The 20,300-nt window shown below is 41.1% G+C and overlaps 1 protein-coding gene across 1 annotated transcript in view; it reads right to left on the bottom strand.

The window, feature by feature from the left end:
- LOC124254580 (type II inositol 1,4,5-trisphosphate 5-phosphatase-like) overlaps positions 1–15,209 on the bottom strand; it is a 34,051-nt gene extending 18,842 nt beyond the window's left edge. Inside the window, exons 1-15 of the mRNA XM_046688413.1 lie at positions 15,096–15,209; positions 14,697–14,804; positions 12,814–12,924; positions 11,596–11,710; positions 10,690–10,800; positions 9,150–9,257; positions 7,931–8,001; positions 7,185–7,296; positions 6,823–6,932; positions 5,197–5,332; positions 3,649–3,759; positions 2,913–2,981; positions 1,905–2,001; positions 1,017–1,138; positions 456–566 (exon numbers count right to left, since the gene is read on the bottom strand). Of these exons, the coding sequence (XP_046544369.1) occupies positions 456–566; positions 1,017–1,138; positions 1,905–2,001; positions 2,913–2,981; positions 3,649–3,759; positions 5,197–5,332; positions 6,823–6,932; positions 7,185–7,296; positions 7,931–8,001; positions 9,150–9,257; positions 10,690–10,800; positions 11,596–11,710; positions 12,814–12,924; positions 14,697–14,804; positions 15,096–15,115 (1,512 nt within the window). The 5' untranslated portion in view covers positions 15,116–15,209. The remainder of the gene's footprint in view (positions 1–455; positions 567–1,016; positions 1,139–1,904; positions 2,002–2,912; positions 2,982–3,648; positions 3,760–5,196; positions 5,333–6,822; positions 6,933–7,184; positions 7,297–7,930; positions 8,002–9,149; positions 9,258–10,689; positions 10,801–11,595; positions 11,711–12,813; positions 12,925–14,696; positions 14,805–15,095) is intronic.
- Positions 15,210–20,300: the final 5,091 nt, after the last annotated feature.

Here is a 20,300-nt window from a genome sequence, read left to right as displayed (position 1 = left end):
TGCGAGCGAGTGAGATGGGTAAGTGTGCGAGTGAGTGGGATGGGTGAGTGAGTGAGAGGGTGGGATAGGAGGGTCGGTGAGTGAGTGAGCGAGTGAGATAGATGGGAGGGTGGGTGGGTGAATAGGTGCGAGAGGGGTGGGTGGGTGGGTGAGTGAGCGAGAGGGATAGGTGGGTGGGTGAGTGAGCGAGAGAGATGGGTGGGTGAGTGAGTGAGAAGGTTGAGTTAGTGGGATGGGTAAGTGAGTGAGTGAGTGAGCGAGTGAGATGAGAAGGTGGCTGAGTGAGAGGAAGTGAGCAAGTGGCATGGGAGGGTCAATGAATTATTGAGTCAGCTTCAAATTCGCTTTGAACAGTATTTGAGATATCCATACATCATCAAATCGTATCAGCTTTGTGTGACCAGAAAATTCAACTCTATTCAAGGCGTGGGAGTATAAGTGAGGGACATCCGTACCACTTGTATCAGCTCTGTAACAGGAACGTCTCTGATTGGTCCGTGGACATAGACGAGGGTCTCAATGGACGTACCGAAGCTGCTTGGTACATAAGTGGCATGAATAGGTATGTATACGGGTTAAGGAACTAATATACAGTTATTTGTAAATTTTCTTCTTTCGTTTTTTCTACTTTTTCTAACAAACTGGGAGGGGTTCACTCAGGTACGATAGTCATTTACGATTTCTAAAATTATACTCCTGCCAATAATGGTTGCCACCCCTTCCTACCCCAAACCCCCACACACACACACCACACTCCCAACCCACACCCCTCTCAAATAGAAAAAAAATTGAAGGGGGTGACAACCATTATTGGCATGAGTATATAATAAAACAATATGGTTTAATTTAAATTATCAAAGGAATGATATCTAGCAAATATATTATTAACCTCAGTTGCTTCAGGATCATAAACGTTATACATTGCAAAAACACAAATATATATTTTGTCTGTAAGTGATATCCATGGTTTGAAAACACATTGAACTAATGATCTGATGAGAAGCATTCAAGGATATGAATATCTCTCTCCCGCTGTTCAGGTGTAGAACGAGTATGTCATCAAGGCTGACTCTGAAGTTGAGATCCCTGACTACCTCCTTGTCAATTAAGACCTTCAGGCACACATAGGAGCTGTCTCCTGCAACAGAAGTATCACATGACAGGCAACGAAACCCACCACAGTGAGTAATACACATTGTACCCCTGTGAGGAATCGAACCCGGGTCTCCGGCGTGACGAGCGAAGGCTACCCACCGCCCCAATACACAGAGTAATTGTGTTATCCTGGTATGCACATTACATAAGTTACATTACAAATGGAACTTATTGTTTTAATAAATCACAATATCAAAATAATAATTTACTGTCATATCAAAGAGTTACAAATGGTACAATACCAACACCATAACGTTATCAAAATCGTCACAGACATTTAGATAATTCCTGATCATATATCTTTCTTGCACAAGATAAGAAAAAGAAATACGAACAGAAAAGCTTTGAGAAACGGACATACAGGTCCTATCGGATGCACCAGTTGTGTTTTACTTGTTGTTTGTTTGCTGTTTAATATGGCACTCAGCAAAATTGCATCTGTATGTAAATAATCAGTCTGGACCAGACAGTCCAGTGATTGACATCATGGGCAACAGGGATACGATGACATGTGTCAACCAAGTCAACGAGTCTAACCACCCGATCCTGTTAGTCGCCTTTTACAACAACCATAGGTTGCTGAAGATCAGTTCTAACCCGGATCTTCACGGGGTGGACCAATTGCAATGACGTTACTGCTAACAGTTCTAGTTCTTTGGGCATTCGTACTTTTAGCCGTAACATTAATTAGAGGGTTGTTAGAAACTAATGGCAAAACAATTAATCTATTCCGAAGCGTAAGAACCAACCTGGCATCACTGTATGTTTCCTGGGAGAGACGCTCACCCATGGTGTACAAAAGCTCACGCCATCCATCTCGTTGACAAACTTATATTCCACGGGTACCTACAATTGGAATACACACGAAAAGGTCTTTCATATAAATGTATTTTGCTCAGCTAAATTTGTATGTTGCACAGGCATCTTGGAATATGAATTAGACACAACCCATGATGGTATGAAAATTATATTTATTTTTGACATATATGAGTTTCATAATACAGTTGCACATATTTATGACGCACTCATAATTGTGTTTAAACGTTTCTGGAATCAGAATATTAAATTCATCACTTCTGTTTCTATCAAATGTTGACAAATAACATGATTAAGTAGTAACAATATTTGGTTTAACAGTGGGCGTGTTGAGTGAACATTGTCTCTGAAGGGAAGTTTCTGTCTAGCTCTTCACAAATGTCCAATAGTCTTTGAAATGCTATTCTGAGCAACCGACGGCACGTATAGCCAGGCTATCCATAGGTCAGCTAGCATACCACAGTCACAATTATAAAATAATCACAGTCACAAAAGATTATAAAATAATAGATCTCAATCTGTGAGCAAGTGGTAAACGTGTTAATAAACGTTTGTCGAAATATCTGTGTATTTTGAAAGATCGACACCCAAAGATCGACACCCGGTGTTGGTTTCTCGCCCTTCAGTTGTTTGAAGGGGCACCTCAAAAATTGAATCATTTCAACTCTTAAGCACTATGAATCATTTCAACTGAGGATCCAAGGTTCAAGTGTTTCCAAAGGAAGGACTGAACCAGATCTAAGGTTCAGTGAGTGAAATATTCAAGTGCAGGATCTGTTGGTCATAAAGTCCTCAAATCGCTCGATTGACTAGTACAGAAGGATATTCGGGAAGTGATGGTCACAGAGCGTGGACGTCTTCATGTGGTACGTTACTCAACGTTACCTAAAATGGCAAACAGGGATGTTTCATTAAGAGCTAAACAATGAATTTCAACCTACCCGCCCAGTGTTAGTGATGGCCAGCTCCTTTTGTTGTGGCTCAATGAACCTGACATTCTCAAAGTAGAACTGGAATGAAACAACAGAACGTTCGCACATACGTTTGCACTGAGGCTTTGGGACATGGAAACAAAACACAAATAGTATTACCCACCAAATGACGTTGTCTGTGTGTTTGTTTTATAGTGAGTATCAATAGAAAAGTGAATGAATAACAGATATACGAGAGTAATTATCACTGTTTTAAATTGTTCCCTATTTTTTGTCGGATTAACGTGATTGTCGGTTTAACGAGAGCTGACTGTATTAGATCCGCTTCACTAAGTCTAATCTTGAAATGGACCAGACAAATTATTCTTGGACGTGGTCGCTGCACCTTATGCTCCCACAGTCCTACTCTTTGATTAAAAGGGTTCCTGGTCCTAGGTCACTTTATATGATCTACACTGAGTGTACCACCGTGATATTGCTGGAATATTGCTAAAAGCGGCTAAAAACCCAACCCACTCACTCACTATATTGAGTGTGTGAGTGAGTATGGTTTTACACCGCTTTTAGCAATATTCCAGCATTATCATAGCGGGGCACCAGAAATGGGCTTCACACATTGTACCCATGTGGGGAACTGAACCCGGGTCGTCGGCGTGGCAAGCTAAAGTTTTATCCACTTGGCTACATCACTGCCCCTTTTGTTGTCTTGGGGCTAACTGGAATTCATTAAAATGTTTGTACCGACCTCTGTTGTATTTAGCTTGACCTGAGGTGTATATTCCTCCTCTATCCTGTCCAACTGCCCCATAGCATCCTTGGTGAGAGTCCTGTTGCTTCTGTCTCCTCCCACTCGGATCTGGAACCACGGAGACGATGGTTAGAAAGGTCTTCAGCAACCAATGGCTGGTTGTAAGAGGCAGCATGTGGTCAGAACATTAGTATTGGCTGGTCATGTGCCAGGATGAATCGTTATTAGGGGTGGGTATTGCAGAGAACTTTCATATTGCGATATATTGCGATGCGGAAGCATATATTGCGATATGTATTGCAATATATTGCAAGGATTATGTTTTTAACAAAAACTACTTATAATCGAGTTAATGCTTGATTATAAAGCAATAACACAACAAAATCACTATGATTGATTAACCTTTTATAAAAACTTTTAATCATGAAAAAATAAACATTTAAGTAACATTTGGCACTAATGAAACAGGGAAAAGAACAATTAAAAAAACGGAAATATCCGAAGATTTTCGAGCGTTACGAAGTTTTCTGAATGCATGTCAAAATACCGGTTTTCGATCAGCGTATCTCAATACGTATCGTTTTCATGTCTGAACCGGTTAATACCGGTAAACCGGTTATATTGCGCAGCCCTAATCGTTATCCATAGTTTCGGTCAAAGATAACACAATGAGAACAGATAACTTTCTTATTTCTGTATCTTTTAATGAAAACGTCATCAACTTGTGGGTATCAGTTGCTGTAAATAAGTAACTGAAATTATAGTTTTCTAATCTTTCAGAATCATGTTCATGAATGTCCAAATGAATGGTACCAACTTTATTGTCTTCGAACATTACAGACATTTAGGAGTCAAATTTTGCAGAGAAAATTACTTTCCAGAATTAACATAGAACAGTGTGGTCTTGTGACTTTTCTTATAACCAACGTGTCTAGCCTAAACAAATGTTTACATTTAAATGCATTAACATACTAGACAAGAATATGATCTTTACATATTCAGTTTGGAGCTATGTCCATTCTTCTTTCTACCGGTTCCAAAGCAATATTTATTTTTACCATCCCCGGTATCAATTTATTCATATAATGTGGACTTTTGCTTCCTTCTGATATGGCAGGACAAGGTTCTCAAGTAGATGAGCATCGCACATATACCCATGTTAAGAAAAGATCTCGGGTATGCGACATGTTCAGTGAAAGTTTCGACAAGGCTATCCCATTCCAACCATATTGTTATAGAAACCTAAATACAAATGTATATAATAATACAACGCTAGATAATAATTCTGCTGCTAAAACCTGTTCCATTTGACCATAGCGGTAAACAATTCTATGAAAGAATCACTGAAAATCCACGATAATACCAGGTATTCGAAAAGAGATTAAGCATGACATGTCCGTATGGTGGAACCAGCCATTCTCAATCAACTTGCATAAATATATGATAATATTGATAATGCTATCACTATTTAGATTCTGTATACATGTTAGTGCAAGTTAAAGTACCATATGGTTATTTTCTCATTGGTACTCCAAAAATACCTACTCCGGCATCAAACAGCGCACTGACGGGTTTGTGGTCGCTGATCTTTAGTTCTGGGTGGGAGTTGTAGCGCAGCTGTCGAATCCCAGAACCTTTCCACAGTATCCGGTCACACCATGCTGGCGGGCGCCGTTTCTCGCTGTGGACCGGAAATCATGACAGACCAAGAAGGTTTAACGTGTCAAGCTTCCAAGTAGCATGTACTAACAGAACAACAGATGCAAACACCTGGCTCGGTTCTTTAACGACCTTGTCAGTCTGTTGTTGATTCCTACGGAAGCGTCCTGGTGCCACAGTCTGAATTTTTATCTCCTAATTAGGAGATACTATCTTCTAATTAGGTCTTAATTATCTCCTAATTAGGACTTAATTATCTCCTAATTAGGACTTAACTAGCTAAGTCCTAATTAGGAGATAGTTAAGTTAGGAGATAGTTAAGTCCTAATTAGGAGATAGCTAAGTCCTAATTAGGAGATAGTAACTCCTAATAAGGAGATAGCTAAGTCCTAATTAGGAGATAGTTAAGTCCTAATTAGGAGATAATAAAAATTCAGACTGTGGCACTAGGACGCTTCCGTAGTTTTCAAACTTGTGGATGTTTTTGAGAATTTCAAATGTCACAATCTGCGCGCATCAAATACTCAATAACACCCGCAAAATATGCCAACACAAACTGCATATCGATATGCAATATTGTGACCTAAAGAAGTTGTGATCAATTATCCATTGTACTTCCATGTCGTGAACTCATATAGCAACAAACTGTAACTTAACGCCTTGACGCCATGATAAAATGCATGACGTTGTGTTTCCGAGACAAGTTAACCGCCTGATAAAAGTAATAACGACAATTATTATGAAGACCAGTTTAAACTCGGCGGAATGTAAGACATATACACACTAATTCACTATATTTATGTCTGGTTAGTGGGGGCAATATATAGCCTGTTTCTATATTGTATTGTCATCTATAGTTAAACTGTTTTAGATCTAATTACTAGTTTTAAATTCGAATCAGTGATAATCTAGTTTTTTTACTGTCCTTCGTTGACTGGTTTTTACAATTTACCATTAAATACTATGTATAAAATTAATTGCTTTCGTCACGATATGGCTGAAATATTTCGATGTGGCGATAAATTTTAACTCACTCACTCACTCTGGTTAGTGGGGGGAACTATGCTCAGGGCAATTATGTTTCAAAACACTCCCAACATATTATTAAGCATAATGTTGCTGGGTGCGGCATTATTAAACAAACGACTGGACAAGACAAGGAAATACCATGTTGATGACAGTGTAATCCATTGCAAATTGTCGTACGTTTGTTGCATAGTTTCCGATAAGATTCTGCTTTTTGAGTCAATTGTAATCTAGAAACTTTCTGAAGACATTGACTTTTCAGGTTAGATACACATAAAAGTGTTATTTTTGTCCCGGGATTTCAAGCCAAGGCCGGGTTTGGAAACATTGTTGCTTCCATGAGAACTTTCGTTGTTGCCATTGTTGTTTTATCAAATACTGCCTTGGAGTTTGTACTTCTACTCTACTGATTACTGTCATTTCCTTTGGTAACATTATTGTTTCAACTTGAAAATCACGGATCCCCCGTTTAAATGTATGGTTTACCTTGTGTCCCAGATGTCTGTGCCTGGGTCGTACCTATAGGATGGACGGAAGTTGATGACACCTTCAGTGTACCCGGCAAACACATCTGACTTGCCCAGCTGCTTGCACAACTGTAAACGAATGTTTATCTGATCTTAACTGTGGTAATATTGGAATACTCAATGCCAAAGAATATACTAAAATCTGTACGTTACTGAGAAAGTGTCTTCCCCTTGAACTCGGTACTTCTCCAAGTTATTTCACCTTTACTGCTCTTTTCTTTCATTACGTTTTCGACTGAACTTTCCTCCCCTGGCCGCGCAGTGAAACCGAACATGGAAAAACGCAATACAAATTCACTACTATTATTATAATGTAGTTACCTGATCGTGTGAGAGTATTCTTGTGAACTCATTATTGTGTACGCTGTTCTTCAGTTCATTCACACTCATGTCATCGATACGAAAGTTCAGATCTCCAAACCAAAATATGAGGCTGCAGTTGAAGATGAACATTTGTGTATTTACAAATTTTAAACTTATAATAGGAAATGTAAAATTTTATACACATATTATTTATGTAAGCGTATCAAACAGAATAAGCGATATTAGATTAAGTGGCCTATGTAGAACTTGGATTTAGTTGGTTGGTTTGTTGTTAAACGCCACACTCAGCAATATTCAAGCTATATGGTGGCGATCTGTATATAATCGAGTCTGGACCAGATAATCTAGTGATCAACATCATGAGCATCGATCTACGCAATTGGGATACGATGACATGTGGCAACCCAGCCAAAGATCGCGTTAGTCGCCTCTTACGACAGACATGGGTTAGTGAAGACCCATTCTAACCCGGATCTTCACGGAAGGTGGTAAGTCACAGAACAGAGTGAGTGAGTGGGTGGCTGGGTGGATGAGTGCTTGAGTGAGTGACAGATCGTGGGATCGAATTCAAGATTATGATTCTTGTTTTGTCAGCCCCAGTCAATTGTCCATTGGTTTTACCAAATAACAAAAGTCAAAAACCATTATGTTTCGCCCTGTAAAACTGCACGTCGTGAAACAACTGAAATTTTGTTCAGAGGAGCTTTCGACCCAACTCACTCACACTATAAATAAACACCTACTCGTGGTCATCTAGCGTCAGTGGCGGCGAGAACTGTTTGAATGTCATCTTGGAGGATATATCACGATAATCCTGGAACAAGACAACAGTAACGAAACAAAGAACATCCATTTGGATATCTGAACCTACCAATAAAACAATTGGCACCAAAAACGGTAGAAATATTTGTATTTTCACAAACTGGTACACCCAAAGACCAAAGAGCTTAATTATTAAACAAGCAAAAGAAATTATTGAACATCCGTCTTTTTCATGACTGTAGTCGTATGTAATCGCCCAAGGTGGGTGGGTATTGCTACAAACAACATTCATATTGTATGTGTTCTTTAACTGTTTTGAGTAGTATATATTTCGTAAACTACATTTATTTGCTGTGTCTGATTTGAGACGACCAAGCACTCGGAAACCTAGGAATGTCATGAATTCCCGTCGTGGTTTCCGAGAACTTGAGCGGCTCATAACCGACATATCAAATGTAATTATAGCTATTTGGTCAGTTGTGCATAGTTATCATTACACATCTTCATGGACACACGTTAATATATTCCATCGATGCCCGTATTCTGGTAATGCATTCCATTTTAGTGAGTGTGGGTGAGTGAATTTAATTTTACGCCGTTTTTAGCAATATTCCACGAATATCACAGCGGGAACACCGGAAATGGGCTTCATATATTGTACCCATATGGGGAGTCGAACCGGGATCGAACGCGAACGCTTTAACCACTAGGCTACCCCACCACCCGCTCGAGCTCATTCCATACTAAATAGGATCCTTCAGATGTCAAGCTCCTGAGTGCAGAGAAAGGGACAGCCAGGTGTTCGAGAGCGGATGGAGACGGCACAGCACAGGTTAATGAATAAATAACTTTGTCTGTGAACGTGCTTCTCGAACACCTGGCTGTCCCTTTCTCTGCACTCCTTCCTCGTAACAAACAGTGAACTGTGTCAATATTTTAATGACAGTTTGTTAAAACAACTTTATTATTTTTAGGGCAAAATTCTGCACAAACCTCACAGAGTTGGGTATGATGTTTTGATTATGATCAGCGTTTCATTGAGTATGTTATGTTTATTAGTTTTCGAGTTAGATTGCAATTCATCGGTCCGCTTTTGAGCCAAACGGACTGTAGCAGGTGCCATCGTAAACGTGATGCGTTATAATTACCTACAGAAGCATGTAATAGGTGGCTTGATTTGTAATAAGTAAGACAGTGTACCTGATTTCTTCTCTCTAATTCCTCCTCGCGAGCCGTCAGATGAGAGTTGATGAAACATATAGACGTGTTGCAGATCGTCATGCGAATACCAACGCCTCCCTTGTTTCCCTGAAACCGTTTATACAACTTCTAGCGTTACTAGTGTGTGAGTGAGTGGGTTTAGTTTCAGGCCGCAATACTTCAGCCATATCACGGCGGGGGACACTAGAAATGGGCTTCACACATTGTGCACATGTGGGAATCGAATTAGGGTCATCGGCGTGACGAGCGAAAATACAGAAAGGCATCAGAAATTATGGCATGCCACTGAAAAGCCAAGAATTCAACTGTAAGAGATGTTGTAACCCGTATGACGCTCTTTGAAATCTTGGTCGGCAGATCATGCTCGATTGTTCTTACGACTGTGAAAAGTACGGAGCTGCTGGAGTTTTGCTCGGCATAAAGGGGACGTTAATGGCTGGCATACCAAAGACCTCTCTTTTCTAACACACAATCAAGTTGGTGAACGTTGCAATATGTTCCATCGTATAATACGATTTTTTTTATATCTATCCTCTATATTACGTTCTGCTGCTTGAGGCATTACGAGGATTGATAGTAATTCTTCAATAGATGCTTATGATAAAGTTGGTATCTTACAGAGTAGGGGCTCCTTTCACGAAGCAACCTTTACTAAGGTTAACCTTAACTCCCATTCTTTAATATTGCACTAAGGTTACCTTAGTGACTCACGATCACCTTAGTGCTTTGTGAAAGCAGGCCTAGGTATTGTAGAGAATGATAATGAATGTGGAAAGGGTCGTGTCGATTTAATCTGTGTGGATTAACGCCGCTTTAAATAATTACAAATTCCAGTTAAGTGATGCAGCGGCTTGACCTCTTTGAGTACATGTATGACACGGAAACAGAGATGCATGACTTCCTGCTGGAGCAAAACTGGAATATATGAGGCTGAACTGTATTACATGCCTGGTTTATTTTAACAGTACACAATTGATCCAAATTTGGAAATCATATCATGTGTCTGTGAGTGTGCCTGTGTCTGTGTCTGGGTATGTGTCTGGGTACCTCTGTGTGTATGTCTCTGTCAGTGTGTCTGTGTGTCTCTTTGTCAGTCTGTCTGTGTGTGTGTCTCTCTGTCAGTCTGTCTGCGTGTCTCCCTGTCTGTGTCTGTGTGTGTCTCTCTGTCTGTCGATCGGTAGGTCTGTGTATGTCTCTCTGTCGGTCTGTCTATGTCTGTGTGTGTCTCTCTGTCGGTCAGTCTGTCTGTGTCTCTCTGTCAGTCTGCCTGTGTGTGTCTCTCTGTCAGTCTCTCTATGTGTGTGTCTCTGTCAGTCTGTCTGTCGGTGTGTCTCTCTGTCAGTATGTCTGTGTCTCTGCGTGCGTGCGTGCGTGCGTGCGTGCGTGCGTGTGTGTGTGTGTGTGTGTGTGTGTGTGTGTGTGTGTGTGTGTGTGTGTGTGTGTGTGTGCCCAATCCTTCCCCCAGGCGTCATCCCTGTGTCATCTACCTGTGCACAATGTAAGTTATACCGTCACCTACCATGAAGCCCATGATGCCAGTGGCCACCTGCTCGGTGTCTACATTAGTAGGTATGTGTTGTTCCTGTATATAGACCAGCAGCAGTATCCCCATCAATCGAGAAGACTTCACCTTGAACAGGACAAACTGTTTTTAACATCGGGAGTTAAACCTTTTGTCATTCCCAGGCAACTGTATACACTGATGTCAATGCATGGAGATTTAAAGAGAAGAAATGATGAAGTAGTTTTTACGCCGTATTTTGGAATATTCCAATGACGGTCACGCCACAATTGGTTTCACACGTTGGGAATCGAACTCAGGTCTAAGGGTGAAGAGGTTTAATGTCTAAAACAGGACATACTATGTTCGCAAGACATACTAAGAACTCAACTGTGTCTTAATGGAACAGATTGAAAATCTAACAATTTAACTGAATATTTGCAAAATCATCTCCTACGGTTCTTGAGGAACAACAAAGGATATCCTTGCGCCCCGTCTACTCTAGCAAACTACTGCCTGTTGTCTCTGTTGTCCTGTATTCAGCTATATTCCAGCCATACCACGGCATCCTGATAATTGGTCGGATAAACCAGTGGTTGATGCGATAAGCATCAGCGCATGCCGCAGGATTCGATGACAGACATAACCCATTTCAACGAGCCTGAATAGCCGATCCAACCTACGGCAACCAACTAAATGTTTGCAGATGTATTCGCACTGGTCCCACCTCTAAACAACCTCAGATGCTAACAGCACCGTGTTTCCTCAATTAAACGCAGGACTTCAAATAAATGCCTGGACTATTTACGATTAGTATACGAACAGGCGGAGAGGCGGCCATCACATCTCCTTAAAGTGATTGTCGAATCAAGTAACTAAAATGTATTTTATATATGAAATTATACAGGAAGGTTGATACTCTACCTTGATATACTTTGCTTTGGGATGGAGGTATGTTTTCACGGCATCCTCCCATTCCACTTCTTTCTTTGAGTCGGTGGAGAGCATAGCATCTATACTCATGTCTATCTCTTGGAACCTACAGTCGATACAAACGTCAACTAGTACGTACAGACAAACACATGCAGTTTACCGACAACGGACAACAGAGATAACTGATAACGGTAAGAGATAACTGATAACGGACAGAGATAACTGATAACGGTAAGAGATAACTGATAACGGTAAGAGATAACTGATAAGGGTAAGAGATAACTGATAACGGTATGAGATAACTGATAACGGTAAGAGATAACTGATAACGGTATAAGAGATAACTGATAACGGTAACGGTAAGAGAGATAACTGATAACGGTAAGAGATAACTGATAACGGTAAGAGATAACTGATAACGGTAAGAGATAACTGATAACGGTAAGAGATAACTGATAACGGTAAGAGATAACTGATAACGGTAAAAGATAACTGAGACTGAGTCACATTGTAAGATTTTAATCCGGCCTTAAATTAGAAGGCAGCAATATTTCAGCTGTACATGAGCGGCAGATGATTATGATACGAACTATGACATAGTTAAAACCGCCATATACCCGTGAAGATGCGGGTTAGATTTGATCTTAAGCAACCCATGGTTTTCGTAAGAGACGACAGACGGCATAGGGTGGTCAGGCTCGCTGACACATGTCTAGATCGATGCTCATGCTGTTGGTCACTGGATTGTCGGAGATCCAGACTCGATTATTTACAGACCGCCGCCATAGAGCTCGAATATTGCCGAGTGCGGCGTAAAACAACAAGCAAACAGATAAAACCGCTAAATGTTTTAAATGTCCCGACATACTACCAATACCTGGTTGAGATAACAAACAAAGATCATACTCTATCAATTCAATGTAAAACAGTATTGACAATACCCAATTAGATCCCAGTTAGATTTGATCTCCAGCAAATCATGCCTGTCCCAACAGACGACTAACGGGATCGGTTGATCAGGCTCGCTTACTTGGTTGACACATATGTCATCGTATCCCAATTGCGTAGATCGATGCTCATGATGTTGATCATTGGATTGTCTGGTAAAGACTCGATTATTTACAGACCGCCGCCATATAGCTGGAATATTGCTGAGTGCGGCGTTAAACAACGAACAAGCAGTATTGAGAAGGAGGATGGGATGTTTACCCTATTGCATATATGTCTGGGGGCACCTCGTCCTTCTCTAGCCATGTCCCCAGGGCTTCCATTGGAGACTGCTCGTTCACATTCCATGTCCCACAAAATACCCTGAAAAATCTGTAAACGACAAGGGGACATGCCGATATATGTGACCATTCTGTTTATTATCAAGTATTTAGTGAACAATCAAATGCAAAATCTATGAAACATCAAACTGATATTTCACTCGAGTGAAATTGTCACTTTATGCTGGCGTTCATTCCTTCAGCCTCACTGTCACAGACTGAAGGGAATACTGTTCAAAGCGGTGTAAAACCATACAAGACAAACCATACTAACATCGGGAACAGGAACCTTTGTCATCCCCAGCTAACTGTATACACTTAGATCAATGCTTGGAGATTTAAAGAGAATGAATGAAGCACTAGTGTTTTTCGCCGTATTTTACAATATTCCACATCACGACGGTCACGACACAAGTAGGTTTCACACGTTGGGATTCGAACTCACGCCTTAAGCTGAAGAAGTTTAATATCTAAAACAGGACAAACTGTGTTCGCGAGATACTACTACTACTAAGAACTCAATAGTGTCTTAATGGAACAGATTGAAAATCTAACAATTTCATTGAATATTTGCTAATCATCTTCTACGTTTCTTGAGGAACATACTACAACAAAGGATGTTTTTTGTGCGCCACCTTCTCTACCAAACTACTGTCTGTTGCCATAGCAGTGTAAAACCCAACTCACTCACTCATACACTGACTCACGGGCTAACATGATCACAACAATGGACTGAATATTCATGATAATAAGTCATATGACTGTTAACCTTCAAGCGCTTCACAGGCAGCTTGGGTTAACCAGGGTGACTACGTCTAAGCTTCTTGAGCATGCGCAATTATGTGGATAAAGGCGTGCTTCATAAATGTCCATTATTATTAATATCTATGTAACGCTTGGTTTAGTATTTGCGTCTAGTCTAGGCAATCCAGGGATTGATATTATGAGCAAACATACATACTGACCCGGCATAATCACGCGCAATAAGTGAGTGAGTATGGTTTTCCGCCACGTTTAGCAATATTCTAGCAAAATCACGGCGGGGACACCAGAAATGGTCTTCACGTTGTACCCATGTGGGGAATCGAACCAGGGTCTTCGGTGTGACGAGCGAACGCTGTAACCACTGGGCCACCCGACCACCTCCACGCGCAATGAAACAAGTCACCTAATCACCAACCGATTAAGTCGCCTCGTTCGACAATCATAAGTATGGACGTATATTCTGACAAATAATCTCCAGGGTGAAGTGAATATTTTTCAAATACGCCCCCTAAGTGCAATTTAAAATAAGCTTGATTTATGCGTTCTCGTAAATACACGGTTATGTATATAGATCAGATATTTTTTCAGTATGGGTGGTGTGGGGTGGTGGTGTGTGTGTGCTGGGGTAGCCTTGTGGTTAAAACGTTCGCTCGTTACGCCGAAGGTCAGGGTTCGAGTTAGGGTTCCCCGCCGTACTATGGCTGGAATATTGCTAAATGCGGCGTAAAACTAAACTCACTCACTCTTTCTGTATCCGTGCACGTTTTCATTAAACGACCTCACAAGAGCCCCTGTGATGACGGACTGTGACGTATATTTCTTGGAATATTAAGCTTCACAAGACTCGTTTCCGTGATACGATTTGTGTGACAACTACATTTATATTTATGGAACACCGGGAACAAGCAGCAATGATATTGTAATGACACCTCAAACGCTGTATGTCCTCAGTGAGTTACGACAGACGTAAAGTTAAGTATATTAGTGAGTATATTTTGAGCATCAAAATGCACCTACTTCACTGGCACCATTCCTTGTAAGTTCAGTTAAACTCCTTACCTCAACTGATCCCTTTGTACATGTTCTTTCTCTTCATCCTCTCTATCCACATCCATCATTCTGACAGGCTGTGTTGCAGGGCCAGTCTCCTTCCTCCTGACGGCGACACTGTTTGAAAACATGAACACCATATGTAACAGCGACAGCTTCCTTGACGAAACCAACAATTTTGTGTTCGTTTTCCACACCAATTTTCCATTGAAAAGAATCAATTTCATGAAACTAATCTCATCACTTGCTTGATAACGGTGTTGGAATCTACCCCGAAACGTCGCTCCTCGTTGTAATAAAGATGCTTATCCACATATTTTATCCTTATGTTGCATAAGCTGAAAGAAAGTGTTTGTTAGTTTCATTTCTTTCAAACTGGTGTATTTACGAGTATTTTTTCACATTTACCGTGAGTTAAACATAGCCATCCCACCGTACAGATATCAGGCGCGTATATATCCAAATATCGCATAAACAGGATGCAGATGATAATATAAGTCGTTCGTCTCTTTGTCATTAATAAACGTCATGACGTTGTGGAAATAAACATATTGTTATGATTAAACTTCCTCATCTCACAAAGCATGGACCGAAATTGTTAGTTTTCCTTGATAACAATGCTTGCGAATGTCAGAAGGTCATAAAAATACTTTATAATTTCAAGGCCACCGCCTCGCTTTCAAATCCACTTTCCCGTATGAGCGTTGTGGTAGTGGTCATAACGTTTCTTTGCTTTTTGTGAAACATATGGAATGATATAAAACATATTATACCATATAAAATAATAAAACAACCTTCCTTGAAGGACATGGTGTTACTGAGTGAGTGAGTGAGTTTAGTGGGTTGAGTTGAGTTTTACGCCGCACTCAGCAATATTCCAGCTATATGGTGGCGGTCTGTAAATAATCGAGTATGGACAAGACAATCCAGTGATCAACAGCATGAGCATCGATCTGCGCAATTGGGAAACGATGACATTTGTCAACCAAGTCAGCGAGCCTGACCACCCGATCCCGTTTGTCGCCTCTTGCGACAAGCATGGGTTACTGAACACCAATATTCTAACCCGGACCTTCACGGGTTGGTGTTACTGAGCTTGTGTTACAGACACAAAAGTGTTATGATATGTTTAACGAGGTCGCTTCGAAAGGTTTTGATACTGTTTCCTGGTCCGAACATTTCGTTACCGGAAGATTAACTATACTTTGTAGACTGCACCATGGGATTGTCACATGATAAGGAATAACAAAATGTCGGTCTCTGAAAACAGATGAATAGAGGAGTATAAGCTAAGCTTTGTTTGCGTTTTGTTTTGTTTTGTTTTTTTGTTGTTTAACGCAATCAACAATGTTCCAGATATATTCCGGCGTCGGTCATTAACATGGGTCAACCAATTCAGCGAGTTTGATCACCCGATCCCTTTAGTAGCCACTGACGATAAGCATGGTTAGCTGAAGACTCATTCTAACTCGGATCTTCACGGGTGAGCATTGTTTGTGAAATGTATAGGCTGGTTAGGACAATAGACGCTATTGTCAGCTGTTTGAGTGAATGAGTTTAGTTTAGTTTAGTTTTACGCTTTTAGCAATATTCCAGCAATATCACTGCGGGGGACACCAGGAACGGGCTTCACACATTGCACCAATGTGGGGACTCGAACCCCAATCTTCCGCGTGCCGAGCGAACTCTTTAACCACTAGGCTACCCCACCGCCCCTGAAACCTACGAAAGACATCAACTGTATCTGAAAAACATGCTTACTGTACACGTTCCTGTCAGTTCGTCTTCGCTGCGCTGAAAGATATAGCAATATAGCAGGAAGAGATACCAGGAAGTGGTTTGTTTTGTACACACATGGGAATAGAATCTGGGCCTTCTGCGTAATGCTTGACACCACTCAGCCATTAGGTTCATGATAATGTATGTTCGTCGCGCAGAGTGGAACCCCGATCTTTGGTTTGGCAAACTGCGCGAACCAACGCTTGAACCACTAACCTAACTCACCCACTTCATGAATATGTTTTCACTGCATTGTTTATCGATAACTATAAATGCATAACGAAACTTACAGAAATACAGTCAAATCCCGATGAGTCGAATCGCTGGGGACCAAGTAATAAATTCGACTTATCCATGTATTTGAGACATAGGTATGTCTATGAGGGCAGAAAAAAAGATGATCCAGTCCTAATTCCTCCGCCTAAGAATTTGCTTATCTAATGATTTCCATATCACTAATACGGGCACCTTATCAGTTCCAGTCTGATTAGCACAGACAGTGATTTCCGTAAAATCACTAATCTGCCTTAGTGATTATGCTATAATACGATAAAGCCTTGTCACTGAAGAACCACTTGGTCTAGTGGAAAGAGCGTCTTACCGGAAAGCGGATGGTCGATCCCCAGTCGTGTCACACAAAACCACGAGAAAAGGGTGGGTTTTTGGGGTTTTTACTCTGCCTAGCGCTCGTCTTTAACAAAAGGACACTACGTATACTATGCCCGTTCTATTACAAACAGACGCACACGTGTCTATATAAGTACAATAATAGGTTATACAATAAGTGCAACGCTAAACCCACCTTCAGCTCAAATCGCTTTAATCGCGAGGGACGTAAGGGTAGCCTGGTGGTTAATACGTACGCTCGTCACACTGAAGACCTGGGTTCGATTCCCCAAATGTGAAGCTAATTTCTTATGATATTGCTGGAGTATTCATAGAAGCGGCGTAAAACTAATCTCACTCACTCAAATCGCGAATCGTGCGAAAAACCGTGACTGTCTCATAAAAACTGCGTGTTCAGATCACCCAGATCAATGAGGGCATTGAATTGACACGCTTCGAGCCGGGAACCAATTCGGCTGACTTCCTGCCAATTAATTCCATGGCTCCAGACTTAAGAACACTACTCTCTAGGGAATATCACGTTTTAAATGTAACATTTACAGCTAACTCCACGTCAAAACACGTAAAACTAAGAACTATGCAACAAGCGCAGTCATAAAAATTCTCAACACGGAAGTAGATTCGACGACAAAGCGCCGTATTATTGATGTGATTCTGACATGTCAACAAAGGCTTGAGTGATCTGTGATAATAAGGTAAAGCGTTTGGTGTGTAAAAACCATAACACTGTATTGTTGAAAATGTTACTAGTAGTGAGTGAGTGACTTAAGTTTTACGCCGCTTTTAGCAATATTCAAGCAATATCACGGCGGTGGACACCAGAATTGAGCTTCACACATTGTGCCCATGTTGGGAATCGAACCTGGGTCTTCGGCGTGACGAGCGAACGCTTTATCCACTAGGCTACCCCACCGCTCCAATGTTACTAGTAAAATACAGTGATCGAGTATGGTATAACGCCGCTTTTAGTTAAATTCCAGGGCCTAGATTTTCGAAGTTCTCTTAGCGCTAAGATAGTCGTAAGTGCCATACATTAACATAGACTTACGACTTAGACATAAACATAGACTTACGACCGTAAATAATCGCCAGTGATTGACATCATGATCATCGGTCTACGCATTTCGCATGCGATGCATTAAAGAAGTCATCGAGCCTGACCACCCGATTCCGATATTCGGTTGCAGAAGACCCTTTCTCACCCGTATCTTCACGGGTCCTGCGAGCTTTGTACCCAGTCCAGGCCCTTCCTATAATTTTGATTCTGTTTGACGCCGCATTCATTCTAACCTGGAATAGCCATGGGGGATATACTATTCAAAAAGAAACGCATAACCCAGAAATCTGTTGCGAAAATGTTGTATTTTCAAACATGTATAACTCGTTCACAAATAGCCTTTAAGAAATGAATTTTTACATCAGTTTAGAAGAAGGTAATGTCTATACAACCAAGTGGATAATTTTAGATATCGCAGACGCTGAGCGCGATGGTGACCACGTAGCATGGTGCCGACGTCGGGTCTCCTGGCTCTAAGTCCAATCTCTCTGTTCCGTACACTTTGACCGGATATCCTCCGAAGTCCAGGCACCCTGTCTCACGCGTTGCAATACGATCACGCAAATGTAGTACCCGGATGTACCGATCTTGGACTGCTGTGACTCGAGATCTGCCTGTACGGGGACGGTCATTTGTTATACTTGTTTGGTTGTAACGAGCTGCAAGCCGTGATATCGTGCTCAGACTAACATTCAGACGCCTGGCAACAGAAAATTGGTAATCTCCAGTGCATTCTTTCAATGGCGATGTTCCGTGTCGCAGCGTCAAGACTTGGCGTAGTGATTTGACCTTGAAACTCCTTCAAAACGGATGCCGATTTCCGAAAGTAATCTGGATTTTTATAGCCAAACAGTGCATGCTCTTTGCTGGAAGGTGATTTCTGTTGCGTTGTGGCGATGCCTTTTTAATTCTTGTAAGAAATCTCATCAAAATCAACATTTTCAGGTAAAGTCGACTTTTCACTTGTGCAACTGTGTAAAATCATGTTATCAACACTTTTGTTACATACATGTATTTTGACGATTGTTTGAACACAATAGGTAATTAATAGAATTTTAAAAATACAAAACGCCTATGCGTTTCTTTTTTGGTGGATAGTATATGTCCTTGGCTCAGTCTTGGTCCAGAAGAGTCATTCTCACCGTCAGCGCAACTGGTTAGGCTGAGCGTCACCACAAGCACACTAGCGTTTGGACCGCCCAGCGTGACCTTATCTTCGTCCTCCATGTGTTTACAAGTCAACAACACCCCGGACTTGTCTAAGTTCATACTTGGACTACAATCGGTTTCGAGTAGCTACGGACGATCGGATGACAGAAATAATTACCATGGGTTCGAATCCGGTTCGTACCGATTAGGTTTCTGGGTTTGTCATGTGCCGTTGGGTCTCACCTTGGGTATAAGCATCTCAAATCTGCATCACTTCGGGCTTTCTTCCGTGGACTAACTGGAACATTGCCCAAGACGGCGTTAAACGTAACTCATTTACTCACTCACTCACTCCGCACGCACTCACTCACTCACTCACTCCATGTTACATCCTGAACCGATTCTCACATAAAATTCAGAACGAATGCGAAGCTAACTCACAACTTGCAGGAAAACGAAAAACATACCACAAAATACATACCCGTATCTGTAGATGACAAAATCGGCTGATTAATTCCAACCCGTGTTTGAAAGACCTCCGTTGATATATGTCTCCAGTTTCCTCTTGCTCCCAGAAGTCTTCGTAAGTGGAAAGAAGATACAAACCCGGTCTTTGTCTTTACTGATGACGTGCTCGAACCATCAATCACTCATGTGCTTAGCCAAGACATTTGTATACGCAGGCCGGAGTATACCAGCAGGAACTCAATGTAGAACGTATAGCATCCAACACATTTTAGTCCAGTTAGAACAAAGAATACCGAGTCTTGACAATACGCCAATACAAACGCGCAGCTTCCATAAATACGGGTTGTTACACAGTGTACGTCAAAGAATTATACAATCTACATGATACAATCAATACAATCTGTAGAGTCATTGTCAGCCTCTGTTCAATCAGTTTACAGGTTTTTACAGGTTGAATTTATATGGAAGCGTATTCGTGACACATTGAAAATGGTCTTTGTCACATTTATGTAGATGATACTTTCATATTTTTT

The sequence above is a fragment of the Haliotis rubra genome, unplaced genomic scaffold (genome assembly GCF_003918875.1).
Source record: "Haliotis rubra isolate DU_JTF1 unplaced genomic scaffold, ASM391887v1 Scf576, whole genome shotgun sequence".
NCBI lineage: Eukaryota > Metazoa > Mollusca > Gastropoda > Lepetellida > Haliotidae > Haliotis > Haliotis rubra.
This window is presented reverse-complemented; position numbering and strand designations above follow the sequence as displayed.